At 46.0% G+C, this 18,144-nt stretch overlaps 1 protein-coding gene across 6 annotated transcripts in view; it reads right to left on the minus strand.

Moving 5' to 3' along the window:
• Positions 1 to 6,767: 6,767 nt before the first annotated feature.
• Positions 6,768 to 18,144, minus strand: part of DUSP16 (dual specificity phosphatase 16) — an 86,040-nt gene continuing 74,663 nt past the window's right edge. For all 6 annotated transcript variants that reach the window (XM_060112873.1, XM_060112875.1, XM_060112874.1 and 3 more), the window contains 2 exons: positions 14,037 to 14,160; positions 6,768 to 10,558 (listed from right to left, as the gene is read on the minus strand). In XM_060112873.1, the coding sequence (XP_059968856.1) occupies positions 9,382 to 10,558; positions 14,037 to 14,160 (1,301 nt within the window). In that variant the 3' untranslated portion in view covers positions 6,768 to 9,381. The remainder of the gene's footprint in view (positions 10,559 to 14,036; positions 14,161 to 18,144) is intronic.

Genomic DNA, 18,144 nt, shown 5'->3' on the forward strand with positions numbered 1-18,144 from the left:
ACGTTTTTTTTTTTTTTTTTTTTTTTTTTTTTTTTTTTCTTTTTGCGGTATGTGGGCCTCTCATTGTTGTGGCCTCTCCCGTTGCGGAGCACAGGCTCCGGATGCGCAGGCCCAGCGGCCATGGCTCACGGGCCCAGCCGCTCCGCGGCATATGGGATCCTCCCAGACCGGGGCACGAACCCGTATCCCCTGCATCGGCAGGCGGACTCTTAACCACTTGCGCCACCAGGGAGGCCCAAAGTTGGAACGTTTGAACTGTTAAGGATTCTTTACAGAACTCTGCCTTGGGACTTATTTTTATTTTGTGTCGTTTTTTTTTAAATTGACAGTATATATTATCTAGTCTAGCTTGCAGACTGAAAATATGAAGACAAGGGGAGAAATATTTTAAGAAGCTCTGTGTCCTTGACGCCTTCGTGAAATTTTTCTCAGTAGGCTGTCTTGTGGGTTGTAAACATAAAGAACTAATTTAATCCAGGTGTGTGTGTTGTGTTTCCATCGTAGCAAGTCTTTATCTGGCCTGGCATTGCTCCTGTGTCAGCTTAGGGTGCCCCTCCTGTGTCGTCATCGGAAACTGAAGACTCCCTTTCCACAGCCTGGTCGGGTCCATCTCCCACTGATAACTGGTTTCCTTGATGCAGATACAGTTTAGGTTTCCTCTTATTACATCAGCGCTGGCAGGACTCCAATTTTTGAGGCAGGTTTTAGCCCGCATTTGCTTTACTAGCTTTGCAGACTTGTGGAGCAGAACGGAGAGCGCTCACCCGGCAGGCGTCCACGGAGCCCGCTGGACGGGCCAGGCATTGTGCCGGGGATACAAAAAAGGCTGAAGAGGAAAAACTCCAAGTGCTGCTGAATTTCTATGGGAGATTAGGAAATGAAGCAATTTGAGTAACCACAAAAGTACTCAGTGCAGTACTTTGCACATCATAAACGTTCTAATGGAAGAAACGATTGCAGAAGCAAAGAAGTGGAACGTACGAACAGATCCAGGCAGGCAAACGGAGACCAGGAGCCGGGGATATAGGGAGGTCACGGGGGCCCACAGGGCTCCCTAGATTCCTCCAGACCTCAGAGGGTGTTTTTTATGTCCAAACAGCCTTAGGTATATTTGTAAGGTTAAAATTGATCCCACTTAGTTTAGCATCTCTCAGTTAAACTTTATCTGATTCTAACCTCGAATTTTGATTGAACACTATCTTGTAAGGTTCTTAGAACCCGGGATAAAATGTAGGGCATAAAACAACTGGATGACAGCAGAAATATGAACATTCCAAGCTAAATGGAAAAAATAATTTTAAAAAATTTAGACACAGGAAAAAAATCAATAGCTTCTAGCATTTTCTAAGGACCAAAAAAATAACAAGATTGCTCATTCCCTCTGAACTGGAAAGACAACTTGGAAACCAGAGCCAAGGGAAGAGGCCAAGGCAGCATCTGCCTTCTTCAGAGGGCAACCTTCTGGGAACTGCTTCTTTACCCATCAGGAAGGAAGGCGGGTAGAGACATCCAGCCAGAGGAGATCAAGGGGTCTGAGGGAGCCAGGGAGGGATTGGAAGCCCTGAGCTGGGAGTGGGGAGCTAGACCTTTAGAGTTTGTTGGGACACTCTGGTGAAGGAAGCTCATCTTTGTAATGCCTTCGGTGGTCAGGATTTTAGTGGGGCTTTAAACCATTCCTAGAGCAATTCATTAGAGTACAATCAAGAAAGATGTTCTGTAATTTTAAAAACCTATTAAATAGCTAAGGTTATTCTAGGAAATGTCACGGAGGGGAAGGCAGCCAGATTTATTGAATAATGCATTCCCCCCCACCCACCCCCCTGTGTTCAGTGCTCCTTTCATGTATTAAATTTCCATGTAATTGAGGATCTGGTTCTGGACTGTATTCAGATCCATTGATCTTTCTCTCCATACTGTTTCATGCTGGTTTTTGTTCGTTTTTTCACAGTTTTAATATTATAATTTCACAGTACATTTTAATATCTGATGTGGCTAGACTAGGTACCCACCTACTCTAATTACTATTTTTTCCTAACTTCACTTTTTTTTTTTTAACTTCAAACTGGCAGAAAAGTTGAAAAACTAATAAAAGGCATTCTCATAGTCCCTTCCCCTAGACTGACAGAAAGTGGCATTTTTCAGCCCTCAACCATCACTGTCTTTTTTTTGAGTTCCTGGAGTATACAGAACCTGGCTCTGAACACAGAGACATGCTTGTAGCTTTCAAAGAAGGAAAGGCTGGTTGTCTACAGAGCTGTCAGAATAGCTCAGGGATCACGTTGCATTACCCTCACTGCACTTAATACAATTTACAAATAAAAGCACATAATAAAGTGACGTGCAGACTGAGCCTGCGAGGACAGAGCTTTCTCAACTGTGTTGCAGCAGCTGATGGTCTGGACGTGGCAGAAAGGTGACCTTGCACAGCGTGCAGAACTTCTCTGCCAGCCAGCACTCCATCCAGTTCTTTTCCTTCTTATAAAGACACTAGACAAAACATGGTATATTAACTTAGATTTGGGTCCAAAGTAGATGGATTACTGGGTAGAAGCAGAGAAGAACAATAGGCAAATCTGATGTGTTTTGAAATAATTCTAGTTAATTTAATATTTATGGTATGTGGTGGTTTTGCAACGTTATCAACTTTGGCTAAGTCGAGTTATGTTTCCTGGAATTCCCTTCCCTGTTCCTTTTTGGTTAGGGTTGGCCACAAGAGAACTTTGCATGAGATTTGTCAGTGGAAGTGAAGCAACGTCCATGTGTATTTGATGAAGTCGCTGTCAGTCAGGCCCTGTTGCACTCTTGGTGCGGGCAGCAGCTCCTCCGTCCGGCTCCACAGAACTCTGCCTTCAGCTTTTCCAAATCCTGGGCCAGGTATGAGTACTAACTTCGCCTTAGGTCTTCTGCAGCAGGGAGGATGAGGGCTTAGAGAAGGGAAGAGCCACCGTGGGTTCTGGTGGGAGACAGATGTGGTTTCAGCTTGTTGCTTGCAGGCTTCAGGTGTCTTGGCTCTCAGCCACTGCCCATCCATCCCCCACTGCCCATCCATCCCCCACTGCCCATCCATCCCCCACTGCCCATCCCCCACTGCCCATCCATCCCCCACTGCCCATCCCCCCCACTGCCCATCCATCCCCCACTGCCCATCCCCCACTGCCCATCCATCCCTCCACTGCCCATCCCCCACTGCCCATCCATCCCCCACTGCCCATCCATCCCCCCCACTGCCCACCCCCCACTGCCCATCCCCCCCACTGCCCATCCACCCCCCACTGCCCATCCATCCCCCCCCACTGCCCATCCATCCCCCACTGCCCATCCATCCCCCCCACTGCCCATCCATCCCCCACTGCACATCCATCCCCCCCACTGCACATCCATCCCCCCCACTGCACATCCAGCTGTTTCATGGACCACCTGCCCAGCGACTCCTGGTGAAGAAGAAACAGCACAACTGGGACTCTTATCAGCTCCTTTAATTGTTTAAGGTGAGTCTCTTGAACAACCTCCTTATTCTACATCATTCCTGGTGGTTCTTCTCTGATTGAACCCTGATTGGTAACATTTTACTTTTCGCTCCTCAATATTTTACTTTTTCCAATGGATTCTGGGAATCTAAGGGGTTTACTGTTTCAAGAGACAGTAATGCTGGATCTCTGTTGGTTAATGACCGGTGGCCTAGCTGGATGCTCTCGGATGTTTCAGGGTTGGGGAGGCTGCCTGGGGTTGTCAGAGGGCCCTGGCTGGAAGTTTCCACCCCCGCTAGAGCACGAGGTGGTCTGGGTAGGGTCTCACGCCCCTTCCAGCTCTTAGATCCCACGTCTGTGGTTCTGATACATCACCCTCGAGAAGCAGTGAGGAGCGTCTTTGCCTGTTGTGTCTGAGCAGTGGCCCTGGGTCTTGTAGTGACTTTAATTTCTGAGTTGCCAAGGGAGAGCTTCTTTCCTTCTTTTTCTTCACTATGAGTTAGACAGGTGTCAAGTGGCTCGCTTCCTTCAAGGACCTGTTTTGCTTGTCAGCCTATTCACCTCTAGTTCTGAACCCCATCCAACAGGCCGCTATACTGCACCCTCCTTGTTTCACTAGTTGAAGTGGAAGATCAGTAGAAAGGCCTTCACCCCTTGTATTCTGTGCATATAAGTTTACAATAAATGAATTGTGGGGTTAAGAGCAAGTGATAGATTTCATGGGCAGCTTTATAATGATGTTACAGATTTCACATCTTTCTTTCCCTCAAAGTTTTATCATTCTTAGTAACTTATGTTCTCTGCCAGAGTGAATATTCGATGAAATGAGTTTTTAAGGACTCCATATTCTAAGTGCACTCAAGAAATTGGTTTGGTTTGTTTGTCTTTGGTAAAGTATTCTCTAGCTTATTTCTTTGCTTTCTCCTCTGACGTGTGAAAAAGGTACATTATAGGTATTATAAACATGCTGTTTCCAAGGCTACGTAAACTAATGGCCCTGGGGAACTACACGTGCCATTTACTCTTTCGGGTTGATCTGTAGAACTTATTTAGCTTTGGCATTTCCCCTAGCAAATCCCAAGGAAAACAAGGAATCTTCAGTAATGAGAGCTGTGAACACACACGTGTTAAAATCCTAGAGTAACTGAAGATTTTGTCTTCCTGTTTTGTTTACACCTCAGCTAAACCCAGGTAGGTAGTATTCAGTCGGAAATTACTTAACACGTTGATACTAAAGATTGAAGGTCAGCCTGGAGAGAAGGGAAATGCTTTCTTCTTGTGAAATTTGTAGGTGTGTGTTTTTCCTTAACTGTGAGAGAAGTAATTTTGCTTTTCTTTCCCCTACCCTGACTTTCATTCCTTTGTTAAGAGCTACATAGTGCCTCAGAGATGTCATTGTTGTTTATTGGTTTATAAAAAGTAACACTGAATTTCTTGCACACACACAAGGCATGGACCTTCCATTCAAATATTGTGACTACAGAGGGAAAGGGTAACCAGATAACTTAATTATTCACATGCTTCAAACCACAACATTAAAACCTTTTTGGCAACTAAATCTAGTTGCTTATTATATGAGCAGTATCTCATGTGGTGAGCTGCGTGTATGTGTGTGTCCATTGCTCTTAGGAATTTGTTCAGGGTCCTCAGTGTCAACATAGGACATGATAGAATTTACTGACGATTAATTGTCTTCACCAATCAAGGCATATTCGTACTGCTACCTTTTCTATATAGTGAAGCATGATTTATGCTAAAAGCTTCTGTGAACCAAGTATTTTTAATTCAGTCTTTGAAACTGTCATACTTCCCCTGACTAGAGAAGCCAGGCCACAGCTGAGCTCACCCTCTCCCAGTTATCCTGTTTGCCTACGACACCCTCCTATGAGGTAACATTCTGCATGTTCTATGGGGAAGCATTTCCAACTGACTCTGGTGTGTTAGCCAGAACCAAAGGAATGAAATTTGTTTTTACATAAACCCAGTTTGACATCTATATGTACATAAACTGCAACAATATGATTGACTTGTAAACATCTTCCAAGATGGTGGTGTAATTCTCCAGTTGATTTTGCAACATTGTAAAGATATAACCAAGTATAATTTTGCTGTACAAGGATGAATGGGCCCCACAGAATGCAAGAAATACCTTGCTTCCCTCTTTCATTGATAGAGGCAGAAGAGTTGTATTCAGAGAAAAGCACCTAGACCTAAATTTTGTTTACTAGGCCTAAAACGTATCTGCTTAGTGTCAGAAAGCAAAAACCACCAGACAGGAGTATGTAAGACAGAATGATGGTGAAGCTTCTGAGGATAACAAGGTCTTGTTCACTTGTCCCAGTAGCTATACCGTCCCCGTTTCCCCTTAGCCTGAGCCCTGGTCTGATGATGTCAGACCCAAACTAGTCCTTTGACACCAGCCTGCTGCGGCTGGTGGTCCCCAAGAGGCCCTCAGATCTGTCTGCATTTAAGTAGTAACCGGATTGACTTTTGGGCCTTCCAACATCGACAGCTTCCCATCCAAAGCCTCTCACTGAGACACCTGCTCCCTCCTGCCACCTCCCATCTCGAGGCAGATTTGTGCCACCTGCCCTCTCTTCCTCTGCCCCACGCCCACCTCCAGTTTTGGTAAGGTCCTAGTCAAGACAGCGCTTCTGGTCTTCACTCACCCAGTCCAGTCCTTCTTGTTTTTAAATTTCCTTACGTCTGACTTCAACTCAGAAGCCTTTCACAACCAACTTAAATGATGTCACCTGTGATTCTTCTCATCGCCACTATCCCATCTGCTTGCACCGAAGGTAAATGCTTTATTCCTTTAATGCCTAATTCTTTACTAACAACCTGATGAGGCTGAGCTTCTAGTCTCATAAGTCATCATGCCCAGTGTCATAAGCATTATGTGACACTGGGCATGATGTACACGGCAAGGATGGGGAACAGATCATTAAATAACTGCTCTCCCTCAGTTTGTCCTATAAGGATTATAAAACCGTCCACATATTAATTAAAATGCACCACAAATGTTTACCTGGTCTTTTTTCTTCCTACCTTGTACCTATTCTGGTTTCAGTCAGTCACCAAACCTGAGGTCCTCGGAGGTTTCTACACCACAGTGTGCGTCTGGCGTACACACTAAAGAATGAAGGCGATGGCCGCAGACGGTTAGCGCCTGAGCATGTTCCCGGTGAACGCTGGATCCCATGACACAGCTGATGCCTCCGGCGGGAGGACAGCAGGTCAGGTCCCACCAAGGCCTCCTTCACCACTCGGACATGCTGTAGAGAGAGGCCCTTTCTCATATTTATGTATAAACAGGTACCAGTTTTGATTTTATTTCATCATATTAACATTCATGACACATCAGAATGAGAAATGCACAATTCAACCATTCAACAGCTTGCCTTACTACAAAAGAACACTATATTCATATTAAACATTTATACAGTCTTCCCACCTAACTTTACAAACGTCCTAAACCCTTTTCCAGCATTTCTCACGTAGAGGTCTAGTTCTGCCGTATAAAATCACCATCCCGTATCATCTGGTAGGCTCCAGGGCTCGCCCTCGGATTCCACGCTGCCAAGAGTCAGCCACCGCCCTGCCCGGCCCTCGGCCACCTGCGTGGCTCTGGGGCTGGCCCGAGAGGCTGCCCCTTCGGCAGGGCAGTCTCCATTCCAAGGGCTGATGACTCGACGTTAGTGATCAAGGACCAAAGGGTGTAGCACAGGACCACATCGGTCACAGGAAGGGGACCATGGCCGAGAGGAATCCCAAATGATGGAAGGCCAGTTCTGCCCAAAGATTGCGTTAAAACCAAGTCCCACAACCCTCCTGAAACACACAGCATTGGAGCCATTAATTTCGTTTCTCAAAAATGTTCCACAGTTGTGACCAGACTCTGGAAGCAGGGAGCTGTTACACGTTTGGTGCGTGTGTACATAACACATCAAAAATTACTGTGTGAAACCTTGATAATATCTGATTACATCCAAAATTTACATGTATATAGAAAAGCTAAATCACTCTTAACAGAACTTTTCCAGTATGGTAACAACGCACTCCCTACACAGTTTACTCTCTTCATTTTATACCCATATCATAGCCCGTTATTTGTGCATAACCAGTTATGTTCTATGAAGCTCATAATCGTCACAATCAAGTCAGTTTTGAATCATGTCATTCTATGCTGGTTTTAGCAGTCACCATGGGAAACATGAAGTCACATCCAAATCAAAGGACTGTCCATTTCTCACACGTAGAAAAACCTGAGATATGAGTCAGCAACTAGCTACACTTACAGTAAAGAACAATGCTAACACCCGCCCGCCACCCTAAAGAAAAGCTGCTGACGTGAATTAAGGCTTCAAAACAGGACCAGACTGTAGCTGACAAAACTCAAGCCAGGAAGTTTAAAAGCAGGTAAGTACTGTCACTTGTGGACTCGTTCTAATCACCTCCTATTTTCAGCTGCCAGGATTGATTCCATAGAGTGATTGTAGGTCACAGACGGAGACCACTTGGCCCCACTCCGCTTTGATATGTCCGTTCTACTAAAAACTGCTGGGGTTAGTTTCTGAGAACAGCTTGGCTGTGTCTTTCTGCTTTGCTCGCAACGAAACAAAATTCAACCGCCTTCTCCTCACCTTCCTACGCTGTTTATCTCTGAACATTCGTTGCTTACCAGAGCCTCTCTCAGCCCTATCAATCAGTATGAAAGTCTAATTATAGAAATACCACCTTGGTCGCATGCTAAGGGGAAAAAAACCACTGAGAAAGTAACAGTTTCCTGCTTCTCCTCAGCAAGTCTACCTTCTCTAATCCTTCCGCGGTTTTCTGCCTCTTAGTAGTTTCCTATAAAATTCTATCTTACCGTTCCATTTTCACAAGATGCATCTGCGCGATGAACCCGAAACGGAAGCTGTCTAGCGCCGCGGCTGAGGACGTGACTGTTGCTCTGCTACCGAATCAATTCACGTCTGGCGTGAAATTAACCTTCACTGAAAGGGTTGACAGCCCCATCTCGAACAACCCTTTGATTTATAAAGAGGGAGGTAGACTTGTTTAGCCTCCCAGCCTTAGCTTAAATCACGATGCTGCTAGATTCCTGGCTGTTAAGTTGATCCTAGATCGCTTCCTTCCTTCCTTTCTTCACAAAGCTAAGAAGAAAGAACGCCCTCCATCCAGGCGCAACTGGAAATGTGTGCAGAGACCGTCTGAACTGGTCTGAAAGGGGTGACTAGCTACCTGCCTGTTCACAATGCCTAGAAAACGGGCCACCAAACCTGGTAGTGGTGAAAGCCCCGACTTTCCGTCTGAGGTACTGGGGTTGCTCTGTAGTAGATCTTGGCAAGGCCCCTAATGGTCGGCCAGCGGAACGATGCTCTCATCGCTCAGCTGTCAGGTGCGCTTGGGTTTGTGAATCAGCTTTGGATGTGGTCACTTCTCTTGGATTTACCATTAGGTTCTGCTCCTAATAGGTTCTCCCCGCCCGACCCACAGGCTGGCTCAGTCTCAGCACTAAGGTGCACTATGGAAGGGACCGGACAGGACTAGTATTTGAGATCTCTTTGTAGCACGACAGGAAAATGGTGGGCGCTTCTGTCCTCTGACACCAAATAGAACTCGACTTAGTAAGAACGAGAGGATGTGCGGTCCACTGCATAGAACTGTTTCACGTGCCTGGGGGGAAGCTAGCCTCGGCCCTTCTCCCACTTGTGTTGAGAGAATACTAGCTGCTCTCAAATGCAGATATTAAACGAGAACAACGGTGTTGATCCATGTTTTGCTTTTACACCATAGCTCCATTTTCCAAAAATATATATGTATGTACATATATATATTTCAGATTTACAGGGAATATTTTTTTTGTGAACAAGAGAAAAACTGTCCACAGAAGTCACGCGTGTCTGTCTTCTCAGGAGACCTCGATGATCTCCACGCTGCCCGAGAAGCTCGACTGGCTGCCCACCTTTCCCAGTTCCTCCCGCGACCGGTTTTCGGACATGATGCTCTCGCCAAACTCCATCTGGCAGCTTCTGCGTTTGAACTGCTTCTCGAAGGGACTCTCCTCGTGCCAGCTGCGCCGGGAGTCAGCCCTGTCGCTGGGCTTGTGCCGCCGGCGCACGGAGTGGCCCGGGTCGCCGCCGCAGGCGGGCAGCTGGCCGCAGCTGAAGGCGGGGGGGCCGGCGTGGCCTCCGTAGACGGCCGAGGCCGAGTAGAAGTGAGGGGGCTCAGGGGCGAAATACCAGCTCTTGGCCAAGGAGGGGGCGGAGGTCTGGGGCGCCAGGATGTCCGAGTGCCAGCCCTCGAGGCCCAGCCCGGCGGCGGACGGGGCCAGGTGCTGCTGGCTGGCCGAGAGGCCGAAGAGGAAGCGGGGCTGGCAGTGGTCCTCCACGCTGCCGCTGCGGGGCAGGGGCGACAGGAGCGGCCTCCCCGCGCGGGGCCGCGCGCCCTGGCCCTCGGGGGCCCTGGGAGGCTGGGGACCCCGCGGGGGGCCGGCCTCCTCCCGCTCCGGGCTGGCCTCCGGCGTCTGCTCCGACACCTCCCGCACCGGGGAGAATTGGCACGGCTTGCCGGCGCCCTCCAGGGCGGAGGAGGGCTTGTAGGGCTCCGGGGCCGCCTCCGGGGAGGAGAGCCCGCGCAGGGGCGCGGCCGCGCCGGCCGACGGCGACACCGCCTTGATGTCCAGGGAGAAGGAGCGCTTGAGGCGGCCGCTGTCCTCCCGCCGGTCCGCGGGCAGGTGGAGCCCGTTGAGCGCCTGGACCAGGGGGCCGTCGTCGGGCGGCGAGGGCTGGGCGCCGGGCGCACCGGCGGGGGGCACAGGCCGGGGCCCCGCCGCCTCCGGGGGAGCGGCGGCGGGGCGGGCGCGGGGTGGCCCGAGGGGCGGCGGCTGGCTTCCCTGCCCGCCCTCCGCTGCGGCGGCGGCGGCGGGGCCGGGGCCGGGCTCGCTTGGCTTCTCCAGGTGCAGCAGCTTCCGTTTGCTCTTGGGCGCCGCCGCCCCGGTCTGGCTCTTAATCCTCTTCTCGTAGTCCAGGAGCTGGCCCAGAAAATTGAAGTTGGGAGATATAGTAGGTCTTTTTTCTTTCACAAATCTATGAAAAGAGGAAAAAACCAAAAAGGCTTGAATTTGACGACTACCTGTTATCGTAAGAATGTCACTAAGCTACAAAAAGTGAAGAGCTGAGACAGGGAATCATCAGAGAGACCCTCCCAAGACCTTTGTCAGGTGGCTGGTTTAACACTTCGGGCAGAGAGTCAAGAAGGAGATGAGGGCCTCTGCATCGGGGAGCTTTACAGCCTGAGCCCGGAGGTGCTAGAAAGCGGGGGGCCAGGCCCCTGAAGTTCTAGGTTGAACCTCCTTACTTTCAAGGACCCAAGGCTTCCAGTGCAACTGGTAAGAGGTGATTCTTCCCTCACCACCTGGGGTGACGGCGCCCCTCCCCACCGGTGCTGCCATCAGAAGTACAGCCACCTTCAGCTTCCCGAGATCAAAGGCCCCACAGCCACTTCAAGACGTTGCACATTTTAAATAAACCATCAAAAGAGAGTATCAGATGGCCAGGGCATCAAAGCACACACGTCCGAGTTCCTTCCCTTTGGATTCAGTGTGACAGAGTAACCAGCTGCACAGCGGCCTCTGTCTGCTAAGCATTATGCTAATGCACTAAAGGGAGTATTCTCTCATTCAACTCTCAAAACTACCCTCTGTCAGGTGGGTGTAATTACCCCATCACAGAGGTACACAGAGTCCTTAGGTGACTTGCCCCAAATCACACAGCTACTAAAGGATGGTGCCGGGATTCAAAACCAGGTCTAGGAACTTCCCTGGTGGCGCAGTGGGTAAGACTCCGTGCTCCCAACGCAGGGGACCCAGGTTCAGTCCCTGGTTGGGGAACTAGATCCCGCACGCGTGCTGCAACTAAGGAGGCCACCTGCGCAGCTAAGACCCAGCACAACCAAATAAATAAATAAAATAAATATTAAAGAAGAAAAAAAACAGGTCTTATGTCTGGCTTCATTTCTGTAACCACCTTGTTTAAAAAAGAGTCATCAAGGGATCAAAACTAGTTATAAATAGCTTTTATGTTTCATTGTAGAAACAGTGATTCTTTAGAAATAGTAGATATATTCTTTAGTGGCCCCTGACCCTTAAGGCCACTTCTCAGAAGATGCAGGAGTGAAACTACACTGAAAATTTATATTTGGATAAGGAAGGAAAGAGAAAAATCAAAAATAAACTCCTTGGAAATCAGTAACCTAAAGCAAATTAATGAAGCCAGAAATGATGGCCTCAACTGTGACAAGTGTACATACAGGATCCTCGTGATGAGACCTCGTAACAGGATATAAGGGTGCCTTTCCTGCTGGTTTCTACTGGGCGCAGGAGGACCTTAGGGAGAAGCCAGAGTGGAGGACGCGGAGCGGTGCGGACACAGGGAGGACCCGCCGCCTCGGCTCCTTCCTCAAGTGAGGAGCTGTTCAGGTAGCTCATTTCATTTTTTCCAGATTTTCCAATTTGAGAAGCAAGTCCGGTTGTTACAGCAGGCCTGGCTCCGGGTGCCTATGTTTATTGATCCTTTATCACACGCAAACTACCCGCCTCTATCCAACAGGATGCACAGGGGGCTCCGCTTCACGCGTCCCTGAACACAACCCCAGTCAGTGCTGCTGTCAATGGCTGCCTTCCGTCTGGAGAAAGCGGGGTGGAGGCAACCCACTCAAAGTCACACACTTCAAAATCGGGGCAGCTCTATGCACAGCCACGTGCAAATGAGGTTAGAGCACACCCTCACACCACACACAAACATAAACTCAAAATGGCTTAGAGACTTAAGACATGACACCATAAAACTCCTAGAAGAGAACATAGGCAAAACATTCTCTAACATAAATTGTACCGATGTTTTCTTAGGTCGGTCTCCCAAGGCAATAGAAATAAAAGCAAAAATGAACAAATGGGACCTAATCAAACTTACAAGCTTTTGCACAGCAAAGGAAACCATAAATAAAACAAAAAGACAACCTATGGACTGGGAGAAAATATTTGCAAATGATGATGTGACTAAAAAGGGCTTAATTTCCAAAATATACAAATAGCTTGTACAGTTCAATAACAACAACAAAAAAACCCAATCAAAAAATGGGCAGAAGACCTAAATAGACATTTCACCAAAGGAGACATACAGATGGCCAATAGGTACATGAAAAAGATGCTCATCATCGCTAATTATTAGAGAAATGCAAATCAAAACTACAATGAGGTATCACCTCACACAGGTCAGAATGACCATCATTAAGTCTACAAATAATACGTGTTGGAGAGGGTGTGGAGAAAAGGGAACCCTCCTTCACTGTTGGTGGGAATGTAAATTGGTGCAGCCACTATGGAGAACAGTATGGAGGTTCCTCAAGAAAACTAAAACTAGAGTTGCCATATGATCCAGCAATCCCACTCACGGGCATATCCCCAGACAAAACCATAATTCGAAAATATACATGCACCCCTATGTTCACAGCAGCACTATTCACAATAGCCAAGACATGGAAACAATCTAAATGTCCACCAACAGATGAATGGATAAAGAAGATGTGGCATACACACACACACACACACACACACACACACACACACACATACATACATACATACATACATACATACATACATACATACATACATACAATGGAATGTTAACCATAAAAAATAATGAAACAATGCCATTTGCAGCAACATGGATGGACCTGGAGATTATCATACTAACTGAAGTCAGAAAGAGAAAAACAAATACCATATGATATCACTTATATATGGAATCTAAAATATGACAGAAGTGAACATATCTATGAAACAGAAATAGACTCAGACATACAGAACTGACTTGTGGTTGATGAGGGGGTGGGGAGAGGGAAGGACTGGGAGTTTGGGGTTAGCAGATGCAAACTATTATATATAGGATGGATAAACAACAAGGTCCTACTGTATAGCCCAGGGAACAATATTCAATATCCTGTGATAAACCACATGGAAAAGAATATGAAAAAGAATATATGTATGTATAAATGAATCACTTTGCTGTATAGCAGAACTTAACACACCGTAAATCAACTATATACTTCAATAAAAATTTTTTTTTAAATCTCAGCAACTCTAGATTGCAGGAAATTCTACTCAACGAATGGAGTTTGACAATTATTTGGTTTTATACTTGCATATATTGGGATTTTTCCTCAGTGAAAGAGACACAAAATCTGAAGCACGGTAGGAATTCTATAATGATTATTTTCCTGAAGCGTTTCTCACGTGTAAGTTAGAACAAATGATATTTCCCCAACTAGGCAAAGATACAAACTTAAGTAACAGGGTGGAGATCTCTGTATTTGCTCTTGCTTAAACTTAAAAAGTAGCTGAGGATGAACTTGATACGTGTGAGGGCAGAATTAGTTCTAGATTATAAAAATGCATTTTTCTCCCATCTTTGAAAAACCGTTTAAAAATCCAATCACCTGTAAAGAGTATAAGTGCAGTAATCCTGATCTGCTTTAACATGCAGGGCATGTTCCTGTCCTCACCTGTAAGCTTCATCCAAGGACATATCCATCCTCTTCATGATGTAGGCAATGGCGATGGTGGCAGAACGAGAGATCCCTGCCAAGCAGTGCACGAGGACACGCCCATTGGAGGCTTTAGCTTTCTCTGTATGAGTCAAAGTCAGAAAGGGTGGTCAGCGACAACTCTGTCCAGCAGTGAGATCTAATTTCCATTAACTCACACAATGCCTTTCATCCGGCAACTCGAAGGAGAGCCCATCTAGTTACCTATTTTTCCTTTCAATATTCTTTTTTTTTTTTTTTTTTTTCTTTTTGCTGTACGCGGGCCTCTCACTGTTGTGGCCTCTCCCGTTGCGGAGCACAGGCTCCGGACGCGCAGGCTCAGCGGCCATGGCTCACGGGCCCAGCCGCTCCGCGGCATATGGGATCCTCCCAGACCGGGGCACGAACCCGTATCCCCTGCATCGGCAGGCGGACTCTCAACCACTTGCGCCACCAGGGAGGCCCCCTTTCAATATTCTTTTAAGGAGGTAGGGGAAGATGGTTTCCCCACGATTTACATACAGAACAATGAAGGTCCACGTGTGTTAATAAGCAATGTGTCCCTAACTCAGGTTGCCTCTTGTTCAGTACTTTTCACCATGTATTTTTTACATGATTATTTTAATAACTTTCCCTGAGTATAAATCACACATGGTGATCACGTGATTCTACTTGTTTTGTGTAGAAAACTTCAGAAATACAGAATAGTATAAAGAAAATAACATCCAAAATCCTAAGATTTAGCTAATATTTTGTTTACCTATGTTGTCTGATACTTAAGTTTTTTTCGAATTATGTAAGAGATACATTTTTTTCCAGCTTTGAGATATAACTGACATATAACATTGTACTTTAGGTGTATGACATAATGATTTGATATATATGAGCGATTAAATTAAAAAAATTTTTTTTCATTTTAAACATATGCGACACACACACATTAACTGTCTAAAAAGCAGGGAGGTGGGGACGGGGAGAGACTTAATCACAGTGATACCACATCACGACGCAAAGAGACGCCAAGTCAAGCAATTTGTAAAATGCCGACTCATAGAATCCACCTTCCTATAATTTCCCTATTTTTCTCTGGGAGACTTTTCTGTGTGTCATAAAGTGGCTCACTTAACTTTACTTGCTGAATTTAAGAAGAGGCCATGTGTGTACCATGAATCAGTTTCAGTAGGTCACCTTAATGAGGACCAAGGGAACGCTGACCTCTTCCTTGATATCCAGGAGATAACTGTCTGACTGCGTCATGCTAACTCCCCATAACATGGTAGAAGGACTCGTGAACACTGTTAGAACCAAGAACCAAGGAAATCTGATCGCACGGTACTGCCACCTCTCACTGTAGATGAGCTTTAAAAGCTTTCTCGTGGCCATGGATGAAGTTATCCCACAGCCTGGAAGCAGCTACCATTTTAGCCAGTACAGTGACTTCCTTATATCTGAACAATTACGTATGTGCTTACCCTTTACCTGCACGCTGCTGCCATGAGCTAAACTCTTCCCTTTTCATCCTTGTTTTCACTGATAACTACCAAAAGTTTACCAAAGCTTATGTTAAAGTTCTTGTAATTAACAAGGTATCCAGGGAATCTGCTCTGGCAGCTGAGTAATACAATATACAATAGTATTTCAATCTCACCACCTCTGTTATACATATAACAAATTCCCAACGTATAGGACTTATTGTTTGTTATGTACAAAACACCATAGAGCTTTAAGGTACTACATGAACAATCAAGCAGCTTCCCTTTAGACAGGGAAATCAAACACAATAAAACAATAACAAACGAACACAGAACAGCATTGAAACAAAGAAAAAAGGACACGCTATACAACCTAACAGTATATAAACACATGTACGTAAAGTCCAAGCCTTCCTGGGCTACACAGCTCTCTTCCTCCTCTCAACTATTCAGTATTTAGCCTATACTGCTCTCACCTTGGCTGCTAAGAAGCTCAAAGCTAAGGTGTTCACTCAATTTCAAGAGGCGACTGTAATTCCGATTTCACTGTGCCTTTCCTAGTCCCATAGTACCTGGTTCTTGCCCCGCTGTCCCACTTTAATGGGTACGTGTGTGAATGTGTGTTATCTTTGGATCCCAACCTCTTACTGTAAGCTGCTTCGAATTCTTATTGGAAGTAGGCTGGCTTTAAATATTTTTTTAATGTTGACAGTACTCTCTCATCATTTTTAATAATTATCACAAAACTAGACTAGGAGGACCGAGAAGGGTCTTGCTTCTAACACTCCCCCAAAGGGTTTAACACTGAGCACATAGTGTGAACCCAGTAAACACTGGCTGGCTGACCGATACATATTTTAAAAGGTAATCTTTATAAAAAATTTGAAAAAGGCTGGAAGGAAATAAAGCAATGATGATAACAGATGCGTTAGGATGTTGAGGTTACAGGTTTCTTTTTCAAATGTTCCGCGTGGTACTTATACTGTTCTTAAAATTACAACTGCTTTGATGATATATTTTAAAAATCTAACTAAAAAGTGATTATACTGAAGTGGGGTTCATTAGAACACATTTCTTGGCAGAATTGAGTGCTAAACTGAGTCTCTTAAGGCAAAGGAAGTAATACCTGTCGACCTGGCGGAGAGGAGAAGGGAAACATTTGAGAAAGACCCACGGTGGGGCTGGACAACCACTCAGAAAACAGCCTTGGCTGGTGCACGCTGGGCAGGAAGTGAACGGAGAGGAGGGTTCAGAGGTGGGAAGCAGGTGTTGGAGAGTCTGGGAATGTTGGGCTACGGACTCGAGGCGCTTAAGGAGCCTCTGCAGGTTCCTGAACGGGGGCAACAAGAAGGCGCTGACGGGGGAAAACTGGAAATAAAAAAACAGGCTGCCACTACAACAATCCAGGAATTAAGCAAGATGTATCTATATTTTCAATTTTATCTATTTTTCAGTTTTTTCTATTTTATCAATTCTAGGTTTAAAAAGAGAGAGAGGATAACAAATGAAATGGGTTAAGAAGGAGTCAGTGATGGGGAGAAGTTAAAGAGGCTAAAAAGAAGGAAGAAATAACTGAGGTGACAGAGTACAGCTCTAAGAAAAAATAGGAAAGGACTTAGATAATTTTTACAACAGCTACTATTTATTAGAGCCAATTATGAGTCAGGCACCTTGCAAGGTGTTTTACATGCATTATCTATTTTAATCTGAACAATATCCCTGAAAGGTAGAAACATTATCTTTAGTCTCCAGGTCAGGAAACTGAGGCACAGAAGTTTTAGTAACTCACCTGGAGTCACTTAACCAATAATCAAATACAGTTTGGCTCCAAAGTACATGCTCCTAATTACCTCCCTGGATTGCCTACAGAAGCCCTGAGTTTGCGCGGGCGAGTGAAGCAGGAGCCCGTGCGAGCGGCCAGCCGGGCCAGGGGCCCTGGTCGGGGCACAGACGGGCAAACGCGCCCGCCGTGGCCTGCGTCCAGTAGAAGTAAAGGCAACACCCCATGAAAACTGCGTCCTTCCAACAAACCCTACTGAACAAACTTACTGAAATTTAACCTGAATAATGAAAAGTATGAGCCTATAAGTTATTAAGTCCTGGTAAGAGGGTATGTCTTCAAATTATATTCTCTGCCATGACTAACCATAGCTTAAAACAGCCTGGACGAGACTAGCAACTGTAGTGAACATGGGCTGAATTCCGCAGTGGGCTGGACGTGTTGCCCTGGATTGTCTGGGTGGGAAAGGGATGGTGGCCCTAACAGTAAACAGGGCCAAGCAAGTGAACTACTGGTAAGTAAAAGTATCTTCAGATATACAATAAATCACGATATGTATTTGGGTGGGTATTTCACCAACCAGCAACATGGTAAAATTCCTTTTGCAGGAATTAAAAGTGGCCAAGAGCTCCAATGAAAGAAGAAAGAAGGCTGGGGGCAAAGTTACTCATATTCTCTCTTTTCTACCAACCTCCTAAAGCTTAGACACTGTCATGATTTAACAGAATCAGGTTCTATTCTAAATAGATTCTGAAATCACACTTTTAGCTGAAATTAGAGCCAATCATCTCTGGATCAATGTGACATGCAATGGGAACGTTAACTATAACTGTCG

The sequence above is a fragment of the Mesoplodon densirostris genome, chromosome 11 (genome assembly GCF_025265405.1).
Source record: "Mesoplodon densirostris isolate mMesDen1 chromosome 11, mMesDen1 primary haplotype, whole genome shotgun sequence".
Classification (NCBI taxonomy): Eukaryota; Metazoa; Chordata; class Mammalia; order Artiodactyla; family Ziphiidae; genus Mesoplodon; species Mesoplodon densirostris.